The sequence below is a fragment of the Enhydra lutris genome, unplaced genomic scaffold (assembly GCF_002288905.1).
Source record: "Enhydra lutris kenyoni isolate GAN:26980312 unplaced genomic scaffold, ASM228890v2 scaffoldscaffold19, whole genome shotgun sequence".
NCBI lineage: Eukaryota > Metazoa > Chordata > Mammalia > Carnivora > Mustelidae > Enhydra > Enhydra lutris.
In genome coordinates this window covers 34721003-34739757 of record NW_019154103.1, presented here as the reverse complement: position 1 = coordinate 34739757, position 18755 = coordinate 34721003, and the positions used below count along the sequence as shown (strand labels likewise).

At 36.8% G+C, this 18755-nt stretch overlaps 1 protein-coding gene across 10 annotated transcripts in view; it reads right to left on the bottom strand.

Moving 5' to 3' along the window:
• Positions 1-18755, bottom strand: part of LOC111148270 (APC, WNT signaling pathway regulator) — a 135884-nt gene that overhangs the window by 8655 nt on the left and 108474 nt on the right. For 4 of the 10 annotated variants that reach the window (XM_022504738.1, XM_022504737.1, XM_022504742.1 and 1 more), the window contains 8 exons: positions 17704-17802; positions 14859-15237; positions 12846-12941; positions 11589-11642; positions 7797-7936; positions 6727-6804; positions 6324-6440; positions 1309-1523 (listed from right to left, as the gene is read on the bottom strand). In XM_022504738.1, coding sequence (XP_022360446.1) covers positions 1309-1523; positions 6324-6440; positions 6727-6804; positions 7797-7936; positions 11589-11642; positions 12846-12941; positions 14859-15237; positions 17704-17802 — 1178 coding nt within the window. The remainder of the gene's footprint in view (positions 1-1308; positions 1524-6323; positions 6441-6726; positions 6805-7796; positions 7937-11588; positions 11643-12845; positions 12942-14858; positions 15238-17703; positions 17803-18755) is intronic. The other 6 variants (XM_022504741.1, XM_022504740.1, XM_022504744.1 and 3 more) reach the window with 3 other exon arrangements.

Here is an 18755-nt window from a genome sequence, read left to right as displayed (position 1 = left end):
AGTGAAAGGTTTCAAAAATTTAAAGGTTAACTATAAAAACAAGGATTGAGAGTTAGCATAATGAACTTTGGACTTGAAAGAGCAACAGCTTGTTTAATGCATGGTAAACTTAATTTTAATGATAGAACATTCAACTTTAGAGGTCTTTAAAACTGATTGGCAAGGGTGTACAATGAGCTTTAACGTGACAATCTTCTCTGAGCAGTCCAGCAGACACCTGAGTGCTTACTGAGTTTAAGAGGTCTTCTTTGCATAGCAGAGAGGGCTCTAAGGCTTGTTTGTGCATCAAAAACCTAAAGAGAAGATGTTCACATTCTTTACAAGTTCTGTTACTAGAAGTACCTTATGGGGTTTCTGAAAACAAGAAGCACTACTGGATAAAAAATTAAAAAATAAGCTGTGAAAGGATGCATATGTATATATTTTTTGAGAGTGGGAGGAGGGAAGGGGGAGAGAAAGAATCCTAAGCAGGCTCCACACCCATCATGGAGTCCAACGAGGGGCTCAACCTTGTGACCCTGACACGATGAACTGAGCCAAAATCAAGTCAGATGCTTAACCAAATGAGCCACCCAGGCATCCCAAGATATCCCTATTTTTGCTGACAAAATCCAGAGCCTAAGTTATGAAAATTTGTGCCTTGTAAATGAGATGCTTTCTTAGGTTTCATAGCCCTAGATAAATGGCTGTTGGCTAAATAATATTAAGATTATTGATAAGACACCACTAAAAAAATGTGAACCATTGGGGGTGTATGGGTGTCTCGGTTTAGTTAAATGTCTGATTCCTGATTTCAACTCAGGTCATGATCTCAGGGTCCTGGGAGCAAACCCCACCCTCGGCTCCACACTTGGCAGGAAGTCTGCTTGAGAGTCTCTTCTTCTCACTCATCCCTCCCCCAGCTTACTCTCTCAAATAAATAAATAAATCTTAAAGAAAAAATGAACTACTGGATTCTCTGGAACATATCCACAGATTTTGTTTTTTATAAACGTTTCGTTCCCTTATGCCATATTAACACACAATGGGATTTTGTTCTCTGTAGTATTTGTGTCTTTAATTTTTTCCCCTTCATATGGGTTATACCTCTTGATCATCATTTGTTTGCCTCTACACATCTTCATACTATAAACTTTTATTAGAATAAATATACTAACAAGTTAGGAACTAATAGTTATCTTTTCACTGTAATCTAATTTACTTTAGCACTTGCACAATTACACAAAATACTGCTTACAAGAGATTCTTTTTGAGGATATGAATTCTACACGAATTCATTTAAAAGTGATATAAAAATGCTGCATTTACCTGTGGTCCTCATTTGTAGCTATCAAGCTGGACACGTTCCGTAGTATCCCACCTCCACTTTCAATAATGGCTAACGTATTTGCCTGGCTTCGGTAAGTGAGAGTGCCGACCAGAAATGCTAGCGCACCATCTACAGCACATATGTCAGCTTTATTCTCAGTGCAGTGTGCAGACAAGTTCCATAAGGCACTCAATACGCTTTTGAGGGTTGATTCCTATTAAGAAACAGAACATGTGTCATCTAATTTGAGTTGGAATATGCCTCTTACAATTTCTGTGTTTAATTCTATTGAGTAAGTTGTTATTGTCATTACTTATCTCCCCTGCTGCTCACCCCTCAAGGGCAAAGTATGGGCACTCTCCATTTAGAAAAACTGATAAAATACCAACTGGAACTTAAGTAGTGATATCCCCATAGCACAAGCAGAACACAATACTTAACTAATGACCTTTTTGAACTTTATTCTAAGTGCTTAGAAGTACACATGTATCGAGAGCTCGTATAAGAATATGAAACAGAACTGATGTGCATTCTGAAAAGAACACTTGCATGGTAATAGAAACCAGAAAAAAAAACAAGAACACCAAACCCCTCTATATGCTGATATGAAGGATATCTAAGACATATTATTAAATAAAAAGAGAAAGTTGCAGAGCAGGATGTACAAATATTCGGTTTGTATAAAAAGCACACATATATACTTATAAGTGGTTGATTCAAAGGTAACAATATAATTTGTTAAAAAATAAGCATACTGAAAAAACTCCAATTTCTTAAAACTCCCAAAGAAACAAGGTAATTCCAAAAACCAGAACTTCCTTGGTATATAACATCATAGCAAACTGTAATTGCTGCAAGAACAAAACACTGAGTATATAATTCAGGATATTTGGTTAAAACCTGCCATAATCCTGATGTCAGTTTTTCTTCCTACTAAAATCAACTAAGGAACAAACATTCATTAAAAATCTACTCTGTGTCTATCACAATTAGAGGCACTCCAGAGGATACCAATATGGTAAGCAGATAACTGCTAATAGTTTACTTAGGGGAAAAAAAGAAACAAAAACATACATGAACAAAGGAAAGATCACTGCTACCTGAATTTAATTAAATAAATGAAATATTTCATGGAGGATAGCAGCTTTGTAGAAGATAAGACCTGTACCTTCAGAAAGAAGACAGGTGCTCCTGGCATAGAAGAGGCAATCAGCAAGGGAGGACTGAGGAATAGAAAGAAGACACAGAGGAGATCCAAGTCCATGCTGGGGAGCAGTGTTAAGTCAGGTGAGATGGTAAAACAAACAAACAAACAAACAAACAAACAAACAAACAAACAAAACACACACACACACACAAAAACCTTGAAAGTCAGGGCAAACACTCTGGGCCTGACCCAATAAATAGCTAGCCACCATGTTCTCTTCATCAGGAAATTAAGAGAATCTAGGAGCAAATACTATTTATTCAGGAGGCAGGGAGATGTGAGAAGGTTAAGAGCTCAATTTTAATTACACTGTGACTGAGGTAAAGGTGGGATATTCAAAGTATCCCAGGAACAGAGAAAACAGCAACAGTTTAGATGTATAGTGAGTTCAACTACAGATGGCCCAGAGGTCAGAGGTGAGAGGTAAAGATGGGAAAACAGAAGTTCTCTACGAGATTACATGTAGAGGAAAGGGTTTTGATTCAAAAAAGTTTTATAGTTAGACTTAGAGGAGAAATGATTAGAAGTTGTAGGTATAGATGGTAAAAACAAAGGAATTTCAAAAAGGTGTGTGATCCAAAAGTATCAAATATAGGTGCAGGTAGAAAAGAAACCCCAGTTAAACTATAAACCTAGATTTTGTTAGAAGCAAAATTAAAAGGAACAGAAGAAGTTATGGCCAGTGAAGAAATGGAGCCAGTGATTTGTTCAGCGTTTTGGTTGCTAGAGGAAAAAGAGCAACACTGCAGGAGTTACAAGAAGCAAAAGAAAAGGTTTTTTTGCTTGTTTTCTTAATTTTCAAAACATTGGGTTTCTTATAGAGATAACTTGAAACAAAAAAGCCATCTCTATACTCAGTAGAGAAGATACAGAAGATAGGAGTAACGAACTGATAGCTTTTATTTTTCCCCTTAAGATTTTTTGTATTTGAGAGCGAGAGAATGAGAGAGAGAGAGATCACAAATACTGGGGGGAGGTTGAGAGAGAAGCAGACTCCCTGTTAAGCAGAGAGCCCCTGATCTGGGACTCCATCCCAGAACCCTAGGATCATGACCTGACCCAAAGCAGATACTTAACCAACAGAGCCACTGAGGAACCCAGGGACTAACAACTTTGAGTAAACACCAATGCTTGGGGCACAGACTGGGAGGACGGAAAGGTTCTGTGTAGAAAAGTAGGAGCCTGCTCAATGAAGGTAAAATGAGGCAATGCATGAATATGGAAGTATTTCTGACTCTCCTGATCATTAGCAGTAAAGCTGAAAAGGAAGAGATGATGAATTATAAAAGAATGTTCAGAATGACTATTGCACTGAATGTAGAAAAAGAGGAAAAAAGTAAATTCTAACACTGTTAGCCAGAAGTAGACCCAAACCAGAATTGGACACAATAAATTTCTGCTGAGCCAGTTTTTCCAAGACTGGGCTTACACTAAAAATTTATAGAGGAAAAAAAAATTTATAGGTGAATTTATGGATGATGGTCTATAAAATATTACTCTTCCTTTATAAGAACAGGGTATGCCTTTCCATTTATTATGGTCTTCTTTTGCATTTCTCAGTAGGAGGAGTCTTTTAATTTAGCTTTCTCAGTTTGTAGCAACTATTTGTATAAAAGGATCTTTGCAGTCCTTGAAAGACAAAGTCATGAACTCTTAGCAACAATACAAGTTCCCGTAACACATACAAACACATTAAATCTTTTTGAAAATAGACACACTTGATGAGGAGTCTTAAAATGTGGACACTAATTTTTTGGTATAATTTTATTGCGGTATAGTTGAAGAACAATAAACTGCACATCTTTCAAATGTGCAATATGATCACTTTTCATGTATGAGCATATCCATGAAACCATCACTACATTAAAAAAAACAAACATTTATATCATCTCCCCAAGTTTTCTAGTACCCTCTTGTAATCCACTCTCATGTTTTCTGTCATTATAGACTATTGTTTGTACCAATAGTTCATTTTTCAAATACCCAAATAGTATTGCAGTGTGGACATCCCATAATTTGTTTACCCATTCACCTGTCGATGGGCTTTAGAATTACTTCTAGTTTTTGGCTATCAAACAGTATTGCTATGAACATCTGTGTTTAAGACTTTGCGCAAACAGGAATTTTTTCTCTTAGGTAAATACTTAGGACTGGAATGGCTGGATTGTGTGGTTGGTATATATTTAACTTTAAAACACTGCCAAATGTTCTTCAAGATGATATACCATCTTACATTCCCACCAGCAGTGCCTGAGAATTCCAGTTGTTTAACATCCTTGACAACACTTGGTTAATCTTTTACATTTTAACCAATATATGTAATGGTATCTCACTGTAGTTTTAATTTGTATTTCCCTCATGACTAATGATGCTGAGTATCCTTTCAAGCGCTTATGAGCCTTTTATCTATCTTCTTACCTGCAAGAAATACAAGTGTTCTGCTGATTCATGAACATTTTGAAGGTATTTTTGTGCAGATCCTAAGTATATTTGAATATTATAATTATAACCATTTTTTTAGTTGAATATTTTTCTTGTTTCTCATTATTTTTCAGTGGATTTTCTTGGGGTTTCCAGGTATAAAATAACTTCACAAAAATACATAAACAAATAAAAACCAAAAATTCTTTGTCTTCTCTAAAAAGGAAATTTTGAAGGAAAAAATGTAGGCTGTAGGTCTAGCGGGACTTGCTGGGTGAAAGGAAGCCCAAATTAGCTAAGAAGACCTGCTTAGTCCCTCCCAAATTTCAAGCTTGATGTTTTTCTTTTTAAATTAGCTTAGTTTCTGAAGTAGATATGCCACCTGGTGCTATTTCCTTTTGTAAACAAATTATTATTTGAGGCATTCCTTACCCTTGGATCTGATCACCTCTTGATACAGTGACTATCAACACTGAGGACTCTGGAGAGCACAGAGGTAACAATGACCCCACATACACAGTGATTCTCCACTGGGGGTGATTTTCTCCCTTCGCCCCTTTGGGACACCTCTGGTAATACTGGAGACATTTTTGATGGTCATGATGGAGGGGAAGTATGTTGGTATCTAGTGGGCAAAGGCCAAAAATGCTGCTAAACATCCTACAAAGCACAGGTCAGTCCCTTGAAACAATTATCTGGTCCAAGATGCCAATAGTGTCAAATCTGAAAAAACCCGACTTAACCTAGCCTGCTTTGTGCAATTTTTTCCATCTTAATACTTTCCGACTTTGGAGTAGTCTAAGACTAAGAACTGGTGAGATAAGCAGGTCAGAAATTAAGTAAAATCCTTTGTCTGAGGAAAGCAGCCACATTCTCAAGACCGACTAGAAGCAAGGCTTTGGGTGAATGCACTCAACTTGGCTTCTACACTTCCTCCAGCCTCCTACTTCCAGGTCCGGGGCCTGACCCGTGGCCTCCAGCCCAGCCAGCTGTCCCCACAGCCCATGTCCTTTTGTCCTGCCCATTTCTTCTGCCTCATGTGCAATTTTGGAGTTTTTCCATAAACTGATTCTGGCATTAGCTTTTAGGAGATTTTTGTTAAAACCCAGGACCTTCCTTCAGCTCTGAACAATTTTTTCCCTCAATTCCAAAGATGTGCCTTTCTAGCTGACCCAAATTTGGGTGGCTTCTCTCCCCTTTTGCTGTTCTACATTTTTAGTCCTATGCTAGCTTTATATCTCAAATGGTGAAATCCGTCCAATAAAATACAAAATTAAGCATGCTGCTTTAAAAAAAAAAATTAGGGAATCTCAAGGGTGGGAAAAGGTAGCAAAAAAGTAACCAAAATGAAATCCAAATTAGAATATTAAATGTTTTCAAAGGTACCTTTTTAACTTCTAGAGCACATTCCATCAATGCTTTCACACTTCCAACTTCACGCAATGTCTTTTTACTATTTACATCTGCTCGCCAAGACAAATTCCTCAAAACACTTGCAATAACCTGCAAATGAAATTAATTATAAAATAACTTGAATATAAAATAATTTATAGTTATTTTGTTTTTAATGCTAGCGGTAAGAGTAGAAACCTACTAGTAGAGAAATTCCTCCTAAATGCTAATACAGTGCCAAAAGGATTCCTACAATATAATTTTCCTTTATTCTGGTTTTAATGTAACCACAATTGAAACATGAGACACTAAATACTGAACCACAGTTTAAATTAATCCAAATCAGGATATTAACCCACTAATATCCAAGAAAAACACTTGAAATTCTAACTAGTACCTGCTGTAAGTCCTCACTTTCAGATTTTAGTTGGGCCACAAGCGCTCTCATGCAGCCTTTCATAGAGCAGAGTGTAGCCTGTAAAATTAGAAATGGAACAGAGGGTCAATAACAAGGCAACCTGAAGCTGTGCTTTATTTTGGACTAATAAATTTCAAATCCAGTTTTAGCTGTCTCATTTTAATCATCCTAATATTTTACCCATAGAAGCCCCAGAGCCAAATTACAGAAAGTAAGTTTTTTGTGATCTGTTCCTCTCCTAGTAAACTGGAAAAATAAAAAGAGTAAGTGATAAGAAATGATAAGCAGGGGTGCCTGGGTGGCTCAGTTGGTTGGGCGATTGTCTTCGGCTCAGGTCATGATCTTGGGGTCCCAGGATCGAGTCCCACATCAGGCTCCCAGCAACATGGGGAGTCTGCTTCTCCCTCTGACCTTGTCCCCTCTCAAATAAATAAAATCTTTAAAAAAAAAAAAAAAAAAAAAAAAAAGAAACGATAAGCAACGGGTTTTATTTATTTAAAAAAGATTTTATTTATTTATTTGACAGACAGAGATCACAAGTACATAGAGAAGCAAGCAGAGAGAGAGAGAGAGAGAGAGAGAGAGGAGGAAGCAGGCTCCCCGCTGAGCAGAGAGCCGGACTCGGGGTTCATTCCCAGGACCCCGGAGATCATGACCTGAGCTGAAGGCAGAGGCTTAACCCACTGAGCCACCCAGGTTCCCCAAGCAAAGGGTTTTAAAGTAAAGTCTCTTCTTTGCACAGAAGCGATATATGTATAACACTCACATCTGTCATCAGAATTTTTAGACCTTTACTCTTATTCCTGGGAATAGTATTTTAAATGCAATTACATAAACTCACTACTGTGTTCTATCTTTTGCCTTTGTTTAGGCATAAGACAACCTAACGAGTAAAACTATGCACCAGTGTGTGAAGTTCATTTTTTTTTTTTTTTTTTTAAATCAGTGTTTAATGAGGAGAGTGAATAAAGGAAATCTGAAAAGTAGTTTGTATGAAACTAACTCATACCAGTGATATCTTAAGAAGTGGATCTTTTTATAAAACATACCTTGTTGGCCACATCTCCAAAAGTCAAGTTTGTCAAAGCCATTCCAGCATACCGTCTTAATGTAATACTGTAGTGGTCATTAGTTAGCCCATACATTTCACAGTCCACTTGCAATAATTCTGCAATGGCCTGTAGTCCCCCTAATTTAAAAAGGGCAAGAGGAAAAAGACAATAATCTAAAATAAAACAAGTGGCACCAAGTTTAAAAATTACTTTTAGGAAAACATCTCAAAGAAGGAGAATATATGGTTTGAGTACATCTCTAGATCACAAGCTACAAAAATTGTTACAAAGAACTTCTATGTAATACTCAAAGTACAACTGATAATGACTCATTTTCTGCCAGTTTTCTCCACCCTCCAGACCCTTGCCTTACTGAGTGAAGTGGGCATTATAGTCTTATTTACCGCATGTATACTATATCTTGTCATTGATGAAGAAGGCTATGTTCTAACACTAGGTCTTCCTGCATGAAGGCAGAAAAAGGTAACTTATTTTTATTATTACAACTTTACAAACATTCTTCAATGTTATACACTGTGGCCTAATTAATTTTTTTTATTTGCCAAATAATTAGCCTTAGGAATCCTGAGACTTTTAAATGAAACTGTGCATGAAGCAAAGATTATTTTCTTATAAAAAAGAATTATCTGTTCAATTTATTACTAAGTTCTATAAAACCACTTATTATGTATATATTTTTAAAAATTTCTTACTTTTCTTTGGTACTCACAAGTGTCAAATACCAACTATGCTAGGATTTAGTATTTTCCTTCCCCTTGATTCTCACCACTGGGTATGCCTGATAATGGCCACAGTGGTCAACACTGAGAAGGCAAAGAGAAAAATGAAGGAAAAGGAAAGGGAAAGACAGAAAGGAAAGGGTAGTAACAAAACAGAAGAAAAAAATCCAAAAAACCCCCCAAAAACGAAAACAAAAAAAAGGAAAGCAAAATGGTGAGCAAGTGAATAAAAATAAAAATGCATATGGAAGCTATTCAAAATATTCATCATTAATATTAATCATCATGGGACTGGGGATATTGTTTTGTCACAGAGAAGTGGCTTAGACAGAAAAAAGGAAGATGAACATAAATAGGTGATTTTTGGAAATTCTTAGTCTAAACAGCAGGTTATCAATTTGGAAGAGGACCTGTATGTTTGGTATTTTTGTAAATCATCTAGAAGGGTCAGTATGTAGAGGAGACTGCAAATATGTAAAACAAAGTTTTAACTTGGGTAAAGAATTCCAAGCCAGGAGAATTAACTGTACGAAGACTGGTGCAAATCTTTATGACTAGCAGCAATGAGATGAGTTTGAATGTAGATAAATGAAAATTAATTTGGTTAAGGAAAACCCAAACCATACTTAGAAGTATTTTTTTCCATCTACCCAGGATAATGGAAAAATACATAGCCAGTGAACACAATACAGTGACTATCTTTAAGGAGCTTATACATTAGAGCAAAAGCAGACCCTAAACAACTAATTTAGGCATAACAGACAGTGTAGAAGCTCAGGGAGAGGTAACAGGTGACTTCACCTAGATTGAGAGTATCAAGAAAAAGGCTGAGGAAATAATGTTTAGGTTAAGAAAGACTTAAAGGATGAGTATCTAAAACGGGTGGGGCGGGAATAATAGAAAAACATTTTAGGCAGCTGAAACAGTATGTGCAAGAGCCCCTGAGCCTGAAATACACAGCAATAAGGGGAAGGTCTCAAGATGAGGCTACGAAATGGGTAGAGGCCGTATCATGCAAGACTTTATATATCACACTAAGGCTTTCTGACAGGGGAAGGAATAATTTAATGTATATTCTAAATAGATTCCTGTGATCTGTAGGATGCAGAATGGATAACTGGAAGTGGGGAGCCAAGTAAGTACTGTACTTCCTGCAGAGCAGGAGAGATGATAGTGGCCCAAACTGGGGATGGAAAGGAGAGCAGTGATTAGAGATAAATTTAAGAAGCAGAATTAAAGTATGGTACTTTAATTAGGGTAGGGTTATGGGATGTCTTCCGAGATTCTGGCCTGAGGAACTGGGCTGACTGTCATGCCATTTTCTGAGAAAAAGAACCTTGGAAGAGAAAGGGATGTGGGGCTGAAGGAGACAACCAGTTCAGTTGGGGCAGTTGAGTTAAAAATGTCTGAAAAACCATCTAAGTGAAGATGTCAGATGAGGAGTTTGATAATGTGTCTAAAACTCAGGAGTGGCAAAGTGGATTAAGATGTAAATCGGCAAAACATTGTAATGGAAGCCACAGATTGGAGGATATTGTTTAGAGAGAGATGAAGAAAACCTAGGACAGAGCTTTGAGGAATTCCCACTGTTTAATACTTGAGTAGAAGAGAAGGAGCCAGTAAAAGAACTGAGGTTCTGACTCAGGAAATTGACTTGGGAATGACCGATGACCTAAAGACCATGGCCCTGTATACTGATAAGATCACCAAGATGCTGAGCATTGCAGAGCAGCCTATTGATGCCAAAACAAACATCCTGTGCTTTGTGCCTGCGTGGTGTGGTAATAGCTGTGATACTTTCCTAAGAAAGGTGAAATGATTTAATAAAGAAGGTCTCAAGAAAGCACTAAAAGAAGAAAGACCTTTTTTCCAACAGAAAAACTGAAACACTCAGGACTTGCTTCTGAAAACAAAGATTAAAGAAGGATATGGTCTATATCAACAAAAGCATGAAGAAAAAAGAACATTTGATAAAATTTAGGATTCAGATAAAAGAGAGCTTTTAATGACTTTGGACAAATAAAGAAGACTTTCTGTAAATTTTAAGGCAATAAATAAAATCTGTGTCAAAACTACAAATGGATTCACAAAAATATGATGTGAATTCATGACTGATAGAATAAAAAAATAGGTTGCCCTTAGAAAAGTTAGCCTGTCTCAAGGTAATGCAAAGATGATAAGCACATTCTTTCACATTTTGCTCAGTGTCTATGTTTAAAAAAAGTGGTCCACATGGACCAGATATTATCCAATATGTGATCTCATGACCTTAAAGCTAGTAGAGGACCAATGGTTTCAACAGAACCCTTAATTTAAACTATGTATATAAAACAGATGACAGAAAGATGACACTTAGTTTTTTAAAGAGTATATTATTTTCCTTTTACTTGGGTTAGTCACCATTATCATTCTAAAATAAACATTAGGGGCCCAACGTAAATATTCTATATATTGGTGTTTCACAAAATTTACTGATCATAAGAATCACCTGGGCCACTAATTAAATGATTCCTAGGTACCCCTCTGGAGATTCTGCTATACTAAGCCTGTGTGCTACAAGGCCAGACAATCTATACGGTCTGACAAGTATCTCTGTGATTATTATGATCTAGTTTGGAAATACTAATACAAATAAATCATGAGTTCCTTGAAAGTCAGAACCACATCTTCACCATTTTTCAAGGCACAGTTTCTGGGACAGAGCTGGGACTTAATCAATGTATACACCCCTGAGAGCACAGCCTACAACCTGTAGTTCTAACAGGTACACCTAAATGACCTTGAAAAGTTATAGAATCCTCTTGTATGTACAAATGACAGTCCCAGCTGACTAGGTTTAGGAATTTCCCTTCATCTGTTTGGGACTTTATTCCTCCTTCTCCCTCACTGTCAGATACTTTGTGCTTCCTTACTCCATCTCCCCATAATCCACAAACCTTGATTTTTCTTTTGCTTTGTGCAAATTTAGAGGCTAGGAATGAGAAGAAAGGAATCCCCTGTGCTCTGTTCCCAACAGTCACACCCCCAGAGGCCCCATCCTGCTCCTCACCTGAAAGCCCCTGCCCTAGCTCCTGTGATGAAATGCCCCGGGTAGCCTTCCTACCTGAAGAAGGAAGAGGAACAAATACTGAGTCTAGGTTTTACTTTGAAATTCAGATGATTAATGTGTCAGTCCTAGTCTACAGTTCATTGGAACACAGGGATATTTACAGAAAAACCTTTGCAGTAGTTTAAAATTAGATTAGTTTTCTTATTTATTCAAGATTTTTATCTGCTTCCCATTATTACTAACATTAAAAAACCACCAAACATAAAATTCTCACAAATGCTGAGACTACTGAGGAGGGGATAGCTCATAAGATCACACTCAGTTCCACTGGAGGCTGGGAGGTGGGGGGAAGAAAAGAGAATCGGATGGGCCAACTGCAAGGGCCTGTGGGAGGAAAAGCATTGCTGGAGGTCAGGCCTGAGATCACAAAGTACACAGCCCCCCAAAGTGATGACTCTGAAGGAGACAACACTCATTGTTGGCCGTGCAGGTTCTCTGTGTTTAAGAGTCTCCTGATTTTGTGACTTTTCAGATAAATGATGAATGACAATGATGAGGGTGGTAGGAATATAAAGTGGGGGCTGGGATGTAATGTAAAATAAACAGCACAAAAAGCAAGGGCACAGCCACACTAAGATGGGAACTCAGTGTATGGTTCTTGCTTGTGGTACAACTAAACAGATCCAGTTCACATGAGATGGCTCAGCATGATGCAATTATAAATACCACATACGCAAAATGAACCTAGAAATCAAAGAAAAACCGTTACATGACAAATGGGATGCACAAAAATGCAGGTCATAAAAGGTTTAGAGTGTGTGAAAACACATACATAAAAGAGTAATACTTCCAAAAATTCGTGGAATATTTCTAACTTAAGTTACAGCAAATTCTTTTCTTCATTAACTAGTTTCAAAGATACCATGCTGCTTATCATGAAAATCCAGTAAGTACTAATACCCATGAACTATCTCCCCATCAACTATCACATAGCGTCTACTGTGGAAACAGGGGCAAGGAGTGACCCACTTAGTAATTTTTCTAATTGTTGGCTAAGAGTTTGAAAAGCCAAGTTACTTTATACAAGGTAGCAGTTTCTATCATTAAGAACCTTTTCTTCTCTGGAAACCAGAGCATAATGATTCGCTACAAGGAGGAAACAGGTGGTAACAGAAATTAGTGGCCTTATGCCCAATTCAACGATGACGAAAAATCTTCAGTACTCTTCTATGGCATTAAGAAACATTTTTGTCTTACCAAGTTCATTCATCGCATGTCTATGTTCTTCATCAAATGAAAGTTTCATTAAAACACACACAGCAGGACAGATCTGATGTTCAACAGGAGCTGGCACTGGAAAATAAAATTGACATAAACCATAATGCTTTGTTTTTTCAGAAGCAACAATGTTTATTATACTTAAAAAAAAAAAAAAAAGCAGGGGTCATTAATATTTCCCTAATGCTTAGTAGTTTAGTAGATCAACAAATAAATACTACCAACATGGAAAAGAAAATATGAGAAAAGGGCTTTTCTTGGTTCCAGAAAAATGTTTACTACTTATATGCTTTTAACTAACTCTGTCAGAATAAATTCCTTGTAGGTTTATACTATAACAAATAATAATTTAAAATTATAATGACTATGTAAAAGAATAAAAACACTTTGGTATAAAACCATTTTGTTATGATTTCTATTTAAACTATTGTCATGAGTGTGGGTTAAAAGCACTTATTTGTGTACAAATATAGTCAAGAAATCTAGCACAAACCTGTGGAGAAAGCTTACCACACAGACAGTAAACAAGAATCTAAAGAAGAAGTGTCCAAGGAAATGTACCTCCACATTTAATACCATGTACAGTTTCAAAGCTCATTATTTGAAATAAAAATTTAAAAAGTCTATTTTTCAGAAGTAATATTCATTTATTTTATTTAAGCATTTTGAGAACTGTTATTAAGATAAAAAAATACCAGTTATTATGTAATTGTGGATACCACAGAAAAAAAATCCAGAAAACACATTGTTTTCTCAGTAAAGTATCTTAGTAGTCTTCTTCACCCTTAGGACAAAAAGATATAAAGGACTATTTCTACTATTTTCTTATTCTTGAGAATTTGTAAATTTTAAATAAATTCACCTTTATATCTAAGCTAAAAAAAATCTGCTAGAGGGGCACCTGGGTGGATCAATGGGTTAAGCCCCTGCCTTCATGATCTCAGGGTCTTAGAATCGAGTCCTGCATTGGGCTCTCTGCTCAGCGGGGAGCCTGCTTCTCCCTTTGCCTGCCTCTCTGCCTATTTGTGATCTCTCTCTATGTCAAATAAATAAATAAATAAAATCTTAAAAAAAAAAAATCTGCTAGAGCTTCATAGAAGGTGTTGTCACCATCAGCCTTCTACTGCCCCTTGAATCAACGGTTGATACAACTGTCCCCTCTCCTCTGTGTGTGTGTGTGTGTTTTCTTATCAGGTAAAAGGAAGGTCTTACCTTATATACTTACTGCTTTTGGTTCTTGCTACGGGAATGAAGTAAGTTATGTCCCCAAGGGTCCCAATTCTTAACTTCCCTGCTCCTGATGGAGAGGGGTTGGTAGCCCAGGGTTTCTCCCTCAGCAAAGAGCTGGATGGCTGATCACCCCCAGCAACTGGGACCCATTGCCTGAATCAGGAAGGTGCAGCAGGAAGAGGACTGGGTTGACAGTCAGAAGATCTGGCCTCTGTTCCTGGCTCTACCACTTACTAGCTAAGAGGCTAACAGGCAAGTCTTTTGTCTCTGAACCTCAGTTTCTTCATCTGTAAAATGGAGATGATAATACCTTCCCTTCCTACTTCAGGAGTTTGTTGTGAGGCTCAAATAACATAACAGATATAACACAGCTCTGTATCCACTAACTAGAGTGTTGTGCAAATGTTAAGATAATAGCTTGGTCACTAACAGCTGAAGGAACTAGTCACTTTCTTGAGCTTCATCTATAAAATGGAAGAGATGGAAACATAATTGCTCAAGTTCTTTCTAAATCTACTATACCATGACTATAAATCTCTCTTGACCTCGTTCTTTTTTGGTTACATAGTACTGCATGTAGTGTTTTCCTTTACTATTTTTTTTCTAGAAAAATACAGACTTAAGTTTTAAACTATGTTAGCAGTGTAGATGGCTACTATAAATTTCCCATTCCTACTCATAAAGACAACATACTAACTAAAAAAGTTTTCATTTAAAAAAGGTTTACATTTGCTTTGGTAACATGCACTATAGGGAACATACTTGGATTTTTGTCCTGGTCCATGCCTTGTTCATGGGCTTCCTGCCACTCCCAACAGGTTTCACAGTAAGCTCGTATCTGTTCCAAAAGATGAAGGACTCGGATTTCACGCCTGCCTCTCTTGTCATCAGGCTGTGAGTGAATGATGTTGTGAAGTGCTGCACTGGCCCTGGCCCGAGCCTCTTTACTGCCCCGGGAATTTCCCAACAACACAGAGTCTTTGTCATTGCCATGTAAAAGCTGGATGAGGAGAGGAAGACATCCAGACTGTCGCATGGATATACAGCTGTCTTGGGAGCTAGACATAGCTAGCAAAGTTCGTGACATATCATCCTTATCATGAGTACCAAGCATTGACAACAATGAATACACCATTTCCACCTGTGGGCCAAATGAGTTTAGAAACAAAATTATGACTTTAATATCCAAACGCTAACACCAATGATGTGATGAATGGGATACTTATTGTAAGTCATTAAAAAGAAAAACAAAACTCAAAACCCCTTTCTAGGATGAAGTAATGAGCATTATTTCAAAATCCATATAATCACCATTAATTTGTTTATATGAGTAAATAGAAGTAGTGGTGGCATACAGTGTTGAAAGAGAAGGTAGGTTCTCACACACTTAAATTGCTGTTTGTCTGGATCAGCTGATTATAGTGAATGGCAATTGATTTCACACACACACACACACACACACACACAAATGAGGAATGTGATGTATTTAAATATTTTACACAATTTAAAAATTTTACTTCTTTTAATTTACAACTATAATTAATAAATATAAAACATTTTTCAACAATTATATGTACTGAGTACCAGTTCTTGACAATCACTAACCGTTACCAGATTATAATACTGTTAAAAGTGTATGATTTCTCCCTTAAACATATAAAAAGAAGAATGTCATAAAAAGAACGCCATGATCACATAGGGAGTTCAAGGACTCTTAATCAATTTCCTTTTTTTAAAGCATCCAGTAAGCATCAGTTACTCTCTGACAATAAGTTCTAAAGGTTTACTCAGAAGCAGATTAGAAACTGGAAACAGTACCCAGTTATCCTGGACTGTAATTAGCCTCATTTCAAAGCCAGAGTGATTACATAGAAGTAGAGGCTATTATATAAAGAATGTATCATCTCTATAAATCAGTGGTTCTTAGTCAGTGGCGATTTTGGCCCTCCCAGGACACTTTTGGTGGCCACAACTGTGAGAGGAAGTGCTATGGGCATCTACTAGGTAAAGACCAGGGATACTGCTAAACATCGTACAATAAAGAATTATCCAGTCAACAATGTTGAGGCTGAGAAACTCTATATAAATACACACTATTCCTAGATATTAATGTTTTGGGAAGGTAATATAGAACTGTGGGTAAATTGGGCTTTCAAATTCTGGCTCCACCACTTATGAATGAACTGTGTGACACCACCACGTTATTTGATTCCTCTAAGCCCCAGTTTTCTCAGTTGCAAAATGGAGAAATTTACCTAACAAGGTTTGCTCTGTGAAGATTAAATGAAATAATACATGTATAGGATAGTAGCTGGCATTCAAAAATATAGTAAGGTCTTAATGTTATCATTCATAAGTCACTTCAAAAGGCAATGAATTCTAGCTGGCAGTTTTCATGCAACAGTACTGGTGAATATTAGATTTTCTTTATAGTAAGAACTACACGTTGATGTTGGACAGACCTGGGGTTGAAGTCCAATTTAAATATACAACAGCTGCCTGAAACTTTTTTTGCTTCAGTTTTCTCTTTTAAAAAAGAGGAACAAGAATACAGTGTTTTTAAGATGATCAGAGAAAATGTACACACAACTTCTAGCACAGTTATTGGCATATAAGAGGTCCTAATTAGCAGCTATTGTGAGTTATTAAAAGGATTAAGTCTCATATTAACAATATCATTGGTTATTCTAAATTCATTTATTAAATCACATTAGTTATTTCAGTAATGCTTTTCATAAGATCCATTATATTGTTAAAGTAAAGAAAGAATAGGTAGAGTATGCTGTGAAAACAGTTAATGGATTTAAGATCTAACTAAAAATATACTGTTTAGTAATATTAGAATGTCCTCTTTGTCAATATAGTATTAAAGACTCTGGCTTTAAAACAGTAATAAAATAATTATTTTCTTTTTAAACACACCTTTCTCAAGTCCTAAAATATTTGCTAATATTGGACAGACTTAAGAAAACTCACTTATCAGCACTGGGTAACATTCCATTTCAGTAACTTTTCCATCCATTTAAATAAATTTATTAAACACTCATTATGTACAGGCTCTTGTGCTAGATGCTGCAAAAAATTAAAAAAAAAAAAAAAAGTCCCTATTCCCAAAGAGAATTTCATACAAATTGCAGTGACTCAAAGGGAGCAGACAGACCTCATGGGAGAGATGAGAGGACACCGGGAATCAGAAAATGTTTTGTAAAGAAGTAAAGCCCAAGCAGAGTGCCGAGGGCTGATTCGGATTCTGACCGCCATTTTGTGGTGGGGTAGAAAGGGGAGGTGGTGCTACTGCAGGCAAAGGCAGGGAGGCAGAAAATCCCAGGGAGTGCTTGGGAAGCAGCAAGTAAGGAAGCCAGAGTGGCTGGAGCTTAGGATACTTGTAGAGAAGTGGATGATAAGGCTAAGAAAGAATTTAAAAATAGCTAAATTGGCACTTTTTATAATCCTCATTTTTCCTTTGTGCTCTTTTGTATAAAGATTTTTCTTTAAGAGACTGTGGTGATGGAACCAGAATTCTCTAGTTGAATTTAAAAGATGAATGAAGAATGTTTTAGCAAAGCACTCTCAGTATTAGTGGCCAGAGTTTACAATCTTCTGTTACCTTGGTTCCCAGGTGACTTGTCAACCTTCGAGGAGCAGAGTGTGTGCTACTAGAACTCAAAACACTGGCTGTTTCATGATCCATTCGTGTAGTTGAACCCTAGAAATTAAGCAAATTATGGATAGTATAATTTAGATTATAGATACCAAATGAACTGTCTTTAGGGTAAATAGCTAAATACAGCATGAAAAGTGCGGACATTTTAACGGCTCAAGATGATTTTAGATTTTAGAGAAAAACTGAAGAAAAGATTTGTTGCAAAAGACAGTTAAATACAGTGTGGAAATAACTAAACACTGAAGAAATTCTAAGAGTGGTATTTTTTTACAGATCAAAAGACATGAAACCACACCCAGTTAAAGATAAATTTATTGATAAAAAGCTTTATTAATTGATGAAATGCTCTAAATTACCACAATTACATTATTACATTACATAACTTAGAATTTGTTACAGTCCATGTTCTCCAGGAACTCACAGCACAGAAAGGACTGCTTAAAACTTAATTAGAAAAAGCCATGAAAAAATAAATAGTTGCACTGTGATAGGATAAGCACCATAGTAGAAAAATGTATAAAAATACCAAGGGGAAAAATAATAAAATATTGAAGGAAAACAGGAAGAAAAACAACTACTTGCTATAAGGAACTATTAAAGGCTGCATAAAATAAGTAACATTAAAGGTAGGCCCATGGGGCGCCTGGGTGGCTCAGTGGGTTGAGGCCTCTGCCTTTGGCTCGGGTCATGATCCCAGGGTCCTGGGATCGAGCCCAGCATCAGGCTCTCTGCTCGGCAGGGAGCCTGCTTCCTCCTCTCTCTCTCTCTGCCTGCCTCTCTGCCTACTTGTGATCTCTCTCTGTCAAATAAAATAAAATCTTTAAAAAAAAAAAAAAAAGGTAGGTCTTGAATTCTGGGGTAGAAGACAAATCCAAGTCTGTATAAAGGTATAAATATGGAGTATTTGCTTTATGTGGACAGAACACAAGGTGTATGGTGTGAGATAAAGGTTGGGTTAAGTTATTAAGTGTCTCAGGAGTCATGAGTCAAGCTGA